This window comes from Rhopalosiphum maidis, chromosome 4 (assembly GCF_003676215.2).
Source record: "Rhopalosiphum maidis isolate BTI-1 chromosome 4, ASM367621v3, whole genome shotgun sequence".
NCBI classification, from domain to species: domain Eukaryota; kingdom Metazoa; phylum Arthropoda; class Insecta; order Hemiptera; family Aphididae; genus Rhopalosiphum; species Rhopalosiphum maidis.
The window spans coordinates 16,680,887-16,694,840 of record NC_040880.1 but is presented as its reverse complement, the minus strand read 5'-3'; the positions used below and the strand labels follow the sequence as shown (position 1 = coordinate 16,694,840).

Genomic DNA, 13,954 nt, shown 5'->3' with positions numbered 1-13,954 from the left:
TGAATAAATGCATATTAAATGTATTTTTTATGATTTTATATATAATTTATACACTGCATTCTATTTATTATACGACTTTTTAGAATATTTTATTAGTTATTAGTGTTATTACCCACTTACCCAGTTATTGCTGTTTATTATTATTTTTAAACAACGGATAAGAGCGAGGGAAATTTTTTATAACATCTTTGGAATCAAACCACTTGGTATAAACCGTACCATACTTCACTCATACTTTTGTTCAGTGTACTCAGTGCAGCTTGACGCTTTATGGTGTGAGTACAGAGTGGTAATGAACATGAACATATGTTTTATTGTGCTTGCTATCTGAAAGGTGTTCATTATCTCGGTACTCGGGGCAACAAGCAGTGAATCAAACAGTCGTATTTTCAATCTAACATTAATTACAAAATTGTTTTCTAAATAAATAGTTTTTGTTAAGTAATTGTTTTTTTTTTAATCTTTGAATAAATTCGATTGAATCGATTGTATTGAATTCGTGATATTTTTCGCTGCACATTGGTAAGTTTTGTTTAATCTGTTTCTTTTGTTTAAGTGTGTAGTTAGTGCTTTATATATATAATACAAACACACACTAGACAATTAGCATAAGGTTTGAATTGGTAGTTTGCGCTCGTTTGGTCAATATATTTGAGGCAACCCTTAGTGCATTGTAGGTCTTCTTAGATACCGTCCTATGAACAGTTGCTGTAATAGTGTAATGGTTGCTATAGTTCAGTGTTAGTGACACTACATTGATGTTTTGCTGTTGACCCACAAGGGCATCTAAAATTGGATATCAGTTAGGTACTTATATCAAATTAATTTATTTTATCATGATTTTTATAATTTATCTTCTTACAATTGAGTTGTGAGTAATATTATGCATACATAAAATAATACATCATTAACACATATTAAATTGACATTTTATTTTTACCAATTGTTTTATTTGTCAAATTGTAATATCATTCATTTAAAAAAAATGTGTTTTATATTTTCAACTTGCATATTTTTATATAAATATTTAAATTATTAGTTATTACTTAATTAACTCATTTGTAACATTAATCCTACTAAAAAATTTAAGCATTTGTTTATGAAGACCCAATACAAATTATTTATTTATTTATATTTTTTAATTTTTAGTAGGTATGATTTGAGTACTTATTTTCATTAAATATAACTTATAGAGATATAAAAAAATACTTTTTGAGTTCAAATAAATTCATACTTAAGTACCTAACTCCTGGTTAAAATTAAAAAATTATGAATTTGAAATATGTCCAAACAAATATTTTTAAATTGGGTCTTGTTTATAATTTCACATTAAAATGTATACATTTTAACACCTATGAAGTATTATTTATCGTTTGGTTATAAAAGTATACCAACAAATATTTATTAATATATATAAATATATTAATATAGGTACCAATTGGAATATAAATTATTTTGATTAGTTAAGATGTGTTAAAAAATAATTTTTCAATTCATTGCTATATTATCAAAAACAAGTACCTACTATAATTTATTATTATTAAATTATTTAGTAAAAACCAAAGTATTTTTCCATTATTTATTTATTAAATAAAGATACAAATTGTAGGTACTTACTGATAGTTTTAAAAAAATTGTATTGCTAAAGTGTTGTATCTATATTATTGAATCTTATATGTGATAGATAAATGTTTAATAGCATAAAATTAAATATTAATGAATAATGGCTAATAAATTATTCCAGTTATTACAAGAAAGCTCGTATTGTTAATGTTGAAATTAAAAATAGTATAGTATTATTATTTTAATTTTTTATAAATATATAAATGATTAAGTTAACAAAAAATAGATGTATATTTAACTCATCTTATGCATGAACTTATGTGCTGTGTAGTCGTGTAGTTCTATTGGCATATGTCCCTATTTATAGTAATTTTATTAGGTTTTGAATTAAATAATTAATATTTATAGATAAAAGACACAAAAAAATATAATTAGTAGAACACTTATACAGAAAAAAAAGATGTTCTCATTTAATTTTATTTTGTATATTTTCTCAATTAAATACTAATTAGTTTTATTAAAATAATAATGTCAATTTTAAAGTAAATTAATTATACAAGATAATATAAAAAAAATGTACCCATACTGTTTATAGATTATAATATTTAATCTTAGTTTTATGTAAAATGAATATTAATATTGATTTTTTTCTTTATAATTTTACAAAATTATAATATTACACTAGACAATGTAAGCGATTAAAAATTGATAATTTTTTTCTTTTAGTTTTTATCCATTTTTTTTTATAATTAATTATGTAATATTTAAATATCAATTATGAAAATACTTTTTACATGTTTTAGGTTAATGAACTACAGTTAACTAAAAAAAAAATATATATAATAGAAATAGTTTTGTATTTTACTATCATTAAATACTTATACTATAGTTAATAAGACTATTAATTTTATGTAAATCAATGCAATTTATAGTCTTATTAAAAGCTTAGATTATTCTATCATAATTTTAATATGTCTATTTATTGATTTTGAATTAATTATTTTAGATTTAGAAATATATGCATTCAATTGATAGAATAATGCTACCATAGTTGACATAAATGGTATCTATATAATTAGAGTTTTCTTTAGTATATTTATTCTATACTGAACTATTATTATAATTTGTTGGTTGTTTTATAAAAATAAAAATCAATATTATATGTTCAAAATTTTATTATTATTTTGATTCAAGCCAAAAACTAAATATAAGTTAATTTATCTTTAAATGATTAGGTATAATACAAGTTTAAATATACTCGTGAAAATTATTTCTTATATGTAGATTATTTTGTTTCTATTTTTATTTAACTATATACCTTTGCCAAATCATGTCTACTACCTACAAGGAAATAATAAATAAATTGTCATGTATTTTTTTTTTTAACAATTGAAAACATTATTTAAATACCTTGCACATGTTGCCCATAAGTAGCAAGTTGAAGGCTAAATTTCCATTTTTGTATGTGCAGGAAAGATGTTTTTAAGTAAATATATTATTAATCAACTGTCAAAATTACTTTATATATTGTATCATACATACATTTGGACTTTGGTAGGTCACACTATAACTTGACATAATAGGCAAGAGTAGAAAAATATTTAATTTACTTATTGACCTTAGTTAATGAAATAGTAATCATCCTTTCACTATTATTCTATTTGTGTTTTAATCCACGAGAAGCAATATTATGTCATATTTTAAGGAAGTCACTATTACAGTATTACTGATATTGTTTAGGTATTTTAATGATAATATTTTATTATTTTGAATACAATACATTGACTATGATTTCATAAAAAAAAAAAAATGAAATAAAGAGTATATTAGCTAAAAAAAACTTCTAGTTACGTCCTTGATATGATCATAATTTTTATTGAAATTTTGTACCTATATTCTTTGTGTGTTTACCAATAGTAATATTTATATAATAACATATATTTATTAGTCATCTTATTTTCTGTGGGTTTGTTATTATTAAGTAGGACTGGGCAGGCAATCAGATTATATTTTTTAAATTTCATATCTCGGATTTTAATCTTTTGTATTAGATATAATGTATATTGTATATTATAAAATCTATAATTATCTATTATTTATAAAATAGAAAAAATTGAATTAGAAAAATGACAAATATTGTTTAAAAACTAAAGGAGACTTGATTTATTTTAATTAAAATATTAGTGATTTGTTTCGCTATTCGTAGTATTAACAATAATAAAAAAAATATCATATTCATTAGTTTTCAGCTGGTTGTATTAAAATTAAAATTATTACTAGCGGCAATATTCACATTTTATAAACGTATAACGTTGGTAATAGTTATCGTTTTTGTTTTGCACTCTAGATAGAATGAACGTGTTGTTTTACTATATATAATATTTTATTACTATATACATGGAATAATGGCAATAATGTATATAATACTTAATATTGATTATCGGCAATCTTAATAGTCATAAAATTGATTGTTTTTTCGTGGGTATTTGAGAATAGAGAGTGTACCAAAAAATAACAATATATTTATACATACGTAACTATGTACGTAGTACGTACTACTTCGCATAATATATTATTGGTTTGCTGATGGATATTTTGGCAAATAAAACTAGAGAGTAGACTGGACCATTTAACCGAAAATCTATTTTAAATGCCGAAGTTGTGACGTTTTAGTAATGGTGTATTATATTTATTTATATATATATTTATTTACGTTAGACCCCGAACACAAATTTTTCAGATTTTGACGATTTTCTTAGTTTTTGCCATATTTTTACCGTCCCTGAGGCATATTATATAATTATTGTGCATGCAACTAACTATTATTTATATACATTATATAGTATAATAAAAATAAGCGAAATATAAAAATAAAATGAAATTTACAAAGAAAATTATGCATTGAAGTAAGTAACTTACATTATTTTCATGTTAAATTTAATATCCCTCTTATTTTACTATAATTCTTTTATGTGTATTATTTATCAATATATGAAAAATATTAATGTGTAGTATCTACGTGGATACGACGTATTCTTTGTATATTATATTCTTCTTTCCGTTCCAACCTATACATCTACAGTACAGTCAGTACCAGATGACGAAGTATCAAGTATCAAGTATTTGCATGTCTTATCAGCTATAAGTGTATAACCAATCTTAATAAAATACAATAGGTACTCATAATAGTAATATTGCCATGTATCTATCTAGTAATGTTTCGTTTGAAGTCAGGGACAAGAAACAAAACATTATAACAACAAGAATATAAAACGCGTTTGTGATATTCAATAATTACGGCATTGAGGCTCGTTTAAGGTGTCGTGTGCCAAAGACCACCGGTGTTCGGCATTCGCGTGTGTGCGCGGTCGAGTGGATTTTTATAATATTGTACACCCGTGTAGGTGGTTGTCCTTATAGTCGGTGGCGAGTGTCTCTTGCAGTCTGGCGGTTTATTGTTCGTCACGGGGCCGTTTCGCCGGTCGAGTGCACGCGAAACGGTTCAGCTCGAATTAACCAATTGCTTCTTTTACCCATTGAAAAAATTGAACTACAACAGTAACCCTCTGTGAACAATATGTCAGTTTTTTTTTTTTAGTTCAATGGATATCGAACTACAGGAATCATCCAGAATATTTCATTATTTTAAAACGTATTTTTTTTTATAAAAAATCTGTTGGTTGTATATGGTTGATGTATGTGGTAGTCTTTTAGTTAAATACTTTTCTACTAATTTTCTTGTAATTGTAAGGGAAATGATTGGAGGGATATTGATAGTGATGAATGATTCAATCATTGAGCACTGCATGTTTTTCTACGATTTCTAGACGGACGATACAAGAATTTCATTTACCGATTATTATTTCTTTTCACATGCGCCTCGAGGTGACGCGAAAACTATGTATTTTAATATTGAGACCGTATACGGCCGGCGATTGATGTGGTGAAAGCTAACGTCCGTTTTATAACATTTTATACGCAGACACACAAACGTGTAAAATATAAAATACCTATAAGTGTATCGTGAATTCGTGTATGATGTGCGTACGACAGACATGATTATGATTTTCTTCAACGCTGTGGAGATCGCAGCTGCGGGTAGATAATAATAAACTATAATAATGATGTCTACCGGTTTCTCGCGCAATCGTCGAGAATCTCGTTTTTTCGAATTTCTTTTCAGCCCGAATACGTCCAACAATCGTGTGTCCATCGACATTAATCTCTCTTCCGACAAAACCAAACGGGTCACGCGCATGTTTGGATAATGTCGTCCATTCAATGAAATATTTTTTTTAAGCATAAATGTTCACAAAAAATATGAAATATACAAAATTATATAAGGGGTTTATTAAAGGGTTAAATTATGTTTAGGTTTTGGCGGGCATTTAAAAATAGTATAACGATCAATATATTATAGTTGATAAACTGTAGACGTACAGCTTTACACACGATAAACCTCAGATTCATATACCTCTAATGGATTCCCGTTGTATTTTTATTTTCGGGCCTTGTATGTATATTGACTATATTTTTTGAATTTTTATACCGAACAATAATATTTGTACAATGTCATTATGTCAATAATATAGATATTAGGAATAATAATCAAACATAACATTAGTGTAAGAAAGTTACAACCTATATACTTTAATTATCTAAAAAAAAAAATAATAATCTCGTGACTTGATTAATAATATTTGTATTTTTGGACTTTATGTTTGGCTTTAAAAACATGCTCTTTTGTCCGTTTGTTTTCAAATTGGACTTTCTGACCAGTGACCAGTGATCTTACATCTGCGCGCGGACACCCGACACCACCAACCCCGGTTGGGTAAAAACATACCCAACTGCCACTCTCGGGGTCGACGCACCGCCGTCGTCGTCGTACATCGATTTGCGTTTTTTTCCTTCTCTCGTCGCGCGACGGTCTTACACACGAAAACAATACGTCGATTAACGATTACACCGCAAACGTATGTATATGTATATAACATTATATATTATTACACATTGTCATCGACCTATCGGTTGAATCACGACGATGATGTATACATTACAATAATCATAATACGGATCCGTAACGCGTTCGCCGCGGTTCTCGGGTGACGGTCGCGGGTTACCCGGTGCCGCCGTATACAGGTGGGTTAATGTGCCGTGCCGTATAATGTGCAAGGCAAGGTACACCGTGTGTGATTCATCGCTTGTGATGAGCGAGCGGGCGCGTGTGGCGTGTGCGTTACACGGGAAAGCGATCGCCGCGGCAAGGTCATTGTCCAACGCCGTCGACACCTACCTACCTATACTGTTCGGTTTATACGTTTACGTTTTTTTTTTCCCCGTGCGTGTGCGTTTGGCGACTGGAAAAACTCGCGTGCTCGATTCTCCTACACGACGACGGCGACAATATTGTCGTGTGGTGACACCCGTAAAACGAATACCAAAATGACGATATGTGACGTGATGCGTGATGTACAATTATTGTATTACTGTCGCGATGCGGTCGATACCGTATACATCATAATTGTTATTATGATATAATGTCGCGTGTTTGGTGGGCGACGACATGCGACACGATAATATCGTTGTTGTTGTGGTCGTCGTTGTCGCTAATATTTGATGCCGGCGACCAGGATACCGGAGCTCGGGAGTTGATTTTATTTTTCACCGCCGATCCTCGCGAATGACGCGTACCTGCCCACGCGCGGGTCGAGTTTTTACGGTCGAAATGTATATGTCATGTCGTCGAGCTCAATTCACCGAGAAAAACGAAGAAGAATAAACAATTGTTCACTAAATTTCCATAAGAAATCTACGGATGTGATACAATAAAATATACAATATATTATATGACTCAGAGAGTATACAGAAATAATTACTCATAAAATGAGTTCGGATCATAAACGAGGGTTAAACAATATTTTATACACAATCATAAACGATTATTGTATATCCATAAAAAAAGTGCTGCCCGGGGCTATCGCCCCCCTAAATACGTCTACACGTTTGTGTCTTCGTCGTGTTACCGAAGCAAATTAGCCGGCATCTGGTGCGCGCGCCTGTCTGCCTACACCGTCAAGAATCGCACAATGAGAACGAAGGTGACAAATGTTACTTGACCTAAAAACCATTTGTTAGATTTTTCGAAAACGTTCAGCGTGCCGTGTTTATATTTTAATATATTATATTATGTACATATATTATAATATGTAAGAACTGCAGTAGTAATACATGTCCAACGTGTCCCAGGCGCATCGACTTATTATTAAAATAATATAAGTACTTATTATCAATCGACCATAAGACAATTTTCATATTCGTTAATTTCCCGAAATTTATACTTAATATATTTTATTAACGTATGCGTGGGTTCAACGTGTATATTTGATAATATTTAATTGTTGGACTTTCCGAATCGCCCGAAACTATTTGAATATATTTTCTCGTATATGATTTGGAATCGTTTATAAAATGTTTGTATTTAATCTGTTTTTGTACTTAACTATATATTTGTCATGACTCATCATAAGTTTCTTATTGAAAGGATCGTTGTATTAAACATTAAACACCTTAATATTTATACGTTAAATGGTATTTCTGTCGTCTTGATTATGTATAATAATGTTTTGTATTATGCAGTGTATATGTTCATTAGTGTAATAATTGAGTTAATCAATAAAGTACAACATTTATTGGGGTGTAAAGTTTTATGTAGTTCGTAAACGGCACTTGAAAGTAATATTGCAACATAAAAAATGATGTACCTGTCTGGAATGTTATTTTAATGTATTTTTGACCCTATAATTATCTAAGTTAATTTTCGATCAATTACATGATATTTTTAAGGTTTTTTCATTTTCTATGTTGTTGTAAATATTTAAAATATACGCTTTAGTCGTAAATTTATTACATAGATACATGTCTACTATACGAATAATATTAATTTCTAAAATCTAAACGTTTTTATAATTTAAAAAAGTAAATAGTTTTTACATTTTTGACTATTAATCAATATTTGAAACATAAAGAAAAACTATTGTACAATATTATATGTGTTATCTTGCTATTACCTATAAGTAGTATATTGTTTATGTTTACTATAATGTTATTATGTATTGCGTTTTAAAATTGTAATAGAGTGTAAATTTATTCTCGTACCATATTATTAAACAACAACCAGATTTAGTAAGCTATTGTCTATGGCATCTCACGTGTGTATTATGAATCTATTATTGAAAGTAAATAATATGTCTTAATCACGTCTTAGTATTTATATTATTATTGTTTATAGAAATGATCATATATAATATTTATACACGTTCAATTTATAAATTAAATTTAGAAGGAGTAACAGAAAAAAATCTTCATCTTACACACGTAGAATGTAGTAAAAACTAAATATTTCTACCTGTACGTATTTTACTTATCTTATTGTGATAACTGGTAACAGTATCCTATTGTAATCAAGATATCGTATATCTGTTAAAACTGTTATGAATCATATTTTTGGCGTTTTGTCCTAAGTATTTTTAAGGATATATTTTTTTAGTTTTATATTATAATATTTTATTTTAGAAATTTTTTATGATGGATTAAAAACTTAGAATATCTTAATTTCAACCAGATAATCAGTACCTAATGCCCTAGTCACAATATCACGTCAATGTACAATTAGTATCAAAAAGTGTCTTAAAGAACCTTAAGTGAAGAAAATAATATACTGAATTAATTTAAAATAGTGGTTCTATTTCTAACATAGGAATTTAGATGTGATCTATTTCTAACGAACCAATTGATCCAGTGAAGCAATACGAATTCTGAAAACAGAATTGTCGTAATAAGTCTATTATTGAGGTCAACTTTCCCTCATTTTTTTATTTTATCTCTAAATCCTAAACAAGTAATACCTACATTTATAATTGATATGAAATATATTATGTTATTTCAATTTTTGGGAAAAAAATCAACAAATGATGTGGGAATGTCGTTATTAAATAATATAGACTTAACAACTAATCCAAATCTGTTTTTAGAATTCTTACTTTTAGAATACTTTTCTTTCAATATTAGTACGTTATAAATAGTACATATTAATATCTAAATGTCTATGTTGTACAAAAAATCACCCTTTTCAACCCCCTTAAACCAAATACATAGATACACGTATGTAGTAAATAAAATAAATATAAATATATTATAAACAATTTTGTTAGTTATAAAGCTTTGAAATGTTACGTGACATTTCGATAAAATGTATTTTAAAATTGTTTATATTTTAAAGTGGCAAATGTAACACTTTATAAGTATATTATTTCTAATAATTCTAAAATTAAAAAATAATTTGTAAATAAGTAATTATAAAGTTATATTATTTAAATAACTCAAATGATTTACACTAATTTCTTTATGAACATATGTTCAATAACTCTATTGCAGAAGCAGAATGTCTCAATGCCAGAACTTAACGTAGGTGTAATTTGTTTTTTCTAGTCATGTAGCCTATTTTTGCGTGTAGATAGTCTTGTATAATAATATAATGTTTTATTATTATAGTTTTAGAAATCGATATTCAAATGTTTATAGTGAATTACCGCGAGACACGAAATAGTTTTGAATTTTGATCCATTAGTTGAATTTTCTCATAAGAAGAGAAAGACATGTATGAATAATGCATAGGCGCATAAAATTGTATATTATTTCAAACTTAATAATGTGATATAATGTTAAGTGGTTACTGTAATCATATGGTCTGAACTGTTTAAAATAGTGTGGTCAAAAATGATTTATTTTGTACACTGCAATAATATTTTAATTTTTGATTTCTTATATTGTCGTTTTTAAACATTAAACATTTGAGCTATAGGTATTAATATTATATTATATGTAAAAGTTTTCTTTGTGTGTGTAATAATAATAGTACTTGATTGGTACAGTATACTATAAATATATTTAATTAATATACTACTGTTACGAACTTACGATATACTTTTTATTAGTAATTCATCTTGAGATTTTGAGTTGTTAAAATCTAAAAAATAAATTATCTCATTTTACCTTATTATATTGAAATCCACTGTTATATTTTAATGTTGAACCATTTTCAAAGTCTACTCATAAATGTCATAGTTAAAATTATTATTATTAATTTTATAAACAAAATAATTCTCATTATTACATACATGTATAGCAACCATGTTTAAAAGAGATCACGTACGATATAATTATTCTATTATTAAATTTATATTTGTAAGTTGGAGTAATAAAAAAAATTATAAACGTCAACTTTCAACGAGGAAGTATTATTTAAAAAAAATTCTATTATGTACTTACTAAGCTCATTTTGTAAAATAACTAAGTCTATTTGTTTTGAATTTATATTGGTCTTATATAATATTGTCGTTTGGTCAGTTGGCAAATTTTTTCAACCAAATGGTTCTCGTTAATCATAATTCACTAGCCCAGTTGTACGTCTTTGTATACTATTAATACATCGTGATGACCAGGAAAAGGAAAAGAAGATCTCTATAAATAATTTAATGTGGCTTTGAAAATTTTCACTTCTTGTGTTTTCAAGGTTAATTTTATTATGCTTACTAATACTTTGTATTAGTTATTTAGTTAATTCAAATATTTCTACTACCATAATACAATTTTATTGTTGGTACCTATCTAATAAAAACGTTATAGTTCAGTAGTTGTATATTATAATAAATAATTTACCAACCGTTATCATAGGACATACAATATATTAACGAGTATGATTATTTTTATTGTGTATCGGACCGTATCACTATAAAATCACTTCACAACAATAAAATGGTCAATAATGTAATGTGTGTGTGTGTGTGTATTAATCACTAAATCTATACTGCCACATCAGTAGTGCACTACTGTACTTGCTAATGATTTGTATATTTTTGACAAAATGAACTAATAGCATTTTTTTTTTTTTTTTAGGACACATAAGTTCCAGAAAATACATTACACAGTATGTCTGGAGATTATTATTCCATACTGGAAGTTACTCCGAATGCTTCAATAAACGATATAAAAAAATCGTATGCACAATATAATTATTCATTTCTCAATATAAAGTGTAACAAAATATAGTATGAAAATTACATTTTTCTGTTTTTATTTTACAGTTATAGAAAATTAGCATTGAAATGGCATCCCGACAAAAATCCAGAAAATCAAGAACAAGCAAACCGAATGTTTAAAGAAATTTCAGAAGCCTATGAAGTCTTATCTGATGGTATAATAAGAAATATATTGTTATGATATATTTAATATGTATATTTATTCTGTAATATATATGATGAGGTCATTAGCTTTTAAAGAAACATTAAAAATAACTGAACATATTTTATGAACTTAACTTATGTAATTTTTTTATACCACTAATAATTAAAAGCTAATTGTTTCACAAAGAACTATAATGAAGAATAGACTTAAAAATTGTAAATCATAAATGATTTAAAAAAATAATGTATATATAATATTCGTTAAAGTAAATAGGTTTTGCCTTTAAATATAAATATATTGTGTATATGTCTAACAGAGGCAAAGCGAAAGTTGTACGATGAACAGCGTAAAAGAAAAGTGTCCGCATCGTCCAGACCATTCTTCTACAACTTCTTTGAAAGCCCGTTCCATCGTTACTTCGGTAGAATCCCTAAATTATAATTTACGTTGTGTTGATCTAATATGCCATTTAAAATGTAACTCGTACCAGTTTTAAACCTTACTAAACCTCAAAATATTATTGGAGCTGGAGCATGTAATCTATAAGAAGTGGCGCTTTTTTAACGCGAATAATCATTTTTACATAATATTTTGTCATTACCACTAATATTTTCTCGATTTTTATGGTTATTACATTTTATTGATTTGTCTTGGTAGATAAAAAACGCAAGGCTTACAATCAGTATGGCAAAGATGGTTTGATAAATGGTGGTTCTGGAAATGGTGGACGTCGCAGAAGTAATCAACGACATCCAGGGCACTTTGATCCATTTGGCCAAGATTTTGGACCTGGTTTCTTTAGCTTTTCGTTCAGAGACCCCGAAGATGTGTTTAAAGAATTTTTCAATACATCAGATGTTACAGATCTTCTATTCCCTGGTAAATTTATAATTTTTGATTATGATTTCACGTTCCTAGAAATGTAATGTTAACACAAAGATTGTTTTTCCAGGTCAAAGATTCAGTAATGGACATCAAGAAATATCTTCAATGATGAATCCATTTGGATTTGGAGGTTTTGGAGGTGGTTTCGGTTCTGGATTTGATAATATGTTCTCAATGGCAAACAATGGATATTCTGGTCATACTGTCAATGGCAGCGGTGGTAATATGAAAAGAACATCAATATCTACCCGGTTTTCAAATGGAAAAAAAATTACCACTAAAAGGTATGCACAAGAATGAACATATAAGCTCTAGTATCAACTGATTCATTTAATTATTTAGAATGATTTTCAAATAATATTTTTTTTTGTAGGATTTTTGAACATGACACAGAAATAGTGGAAACGTACGAAAATGATATGCTCAAATCGAAGACTATCAACGGTGTGGCGCAAGCGATCACATACGGCCATTAGCTTGATCTCCTCCCCTCCCACCTCATTCTCTACCACAAAACCATAAGCGAATGCATAAAACTATGTGTTGATATATAAATATAATGGGATAATAAATATAAAATCAATTTTTTTTATAATAAAATGTGTTAGAAATTAGAAATTAAATTTTATATTCTGAAGTAATACTAGTTGGTATTTTAATTTGATTATTTTGTTTTTTTTTAATAGTCCGAATGATTGTATTGAAAAAATACAAATTAATTTGTTTAAAGCACGTAATATTTACAGACTCCACTGATTAATAAGACTTACACTATTTTTATGCGCTTTGATAATTTTATTATTATTATTATTATTATTATTATTATTTTTATTTTTATTATTATTATTTAACTTAATTGTCGGCTGGTGTTAAATATTTAAAACTAAATCACCTGATGACTATTATTATATAAAATAATTATGAAATGTAATTTTTAAAGATAAAAATAATTTTCTTTTTATTCTAGAGTAATATTAGAGTGTTTCACCATCCTATATTGTGTTGTCTGAATGAATTAAATAGGAGAACACATTTTGTTTTATGGTGTATCACCAATATTGTACTTATATTATTAATATTAATAAAATTAAATAAATAAATAATGAAAAGTATTTATTGAATTATATTATCATTTATTTCGAGTTGGGACGCGTACCATCGGTGGTTGTCAAAGGGATGGTGGTAGTATAAATGTTGTAGCCGCGACGAATTCCAGAGAAAACCGCCAACCGCCGAATGCGTGTATTATATACAATTATAT

General features: G+C 27.5%; 1 protein-coding gene across 2 annotated transcripts; it reads left to right on the top strand.

The window, feature by feature from the left end:
- Positions 1-323: 323 nt before the first annotated feature.
- LOC113549559 (dnaJ homolog subfamily B member 6-like) lies at positions 324-13,805 on the top strand. 2 transcript variants are annotated; one of them, XM_026950918.1, is made up of 7 exons: positions 324-522; positions 11,521-11,621; positions 11,709-11,818; positions 12,125-12,229; positions 12,466-12,687; positions 12,761-12,977; positions 13,067-13,805. In XM_026950918.1, exons 2-7 carry the CDS (start codon positions 11,554-11,556, stop codon positions 13,167-13,169), a joined length of 825 nt encoding a protein of 274 aa, XP_026806719.1. In that variant the 5' UTR covers positions 324-522; positions 11,521-11,553; the 3' UTR covers positions 13,170-13,805. The 2 variants fall into 2 exon arrangements, with proteins under 2 accessions (XP_026806719.1, XP_026806720.1); XM_026950919.1 differs by lacking the exon at positions 12,125-12,229 and having other exon boundaries at positions 326-522; positions 13,067-13,209.
- The last annotated feature ends 149 nt before the right edge of the window (positions 13,806-13,954 follow it).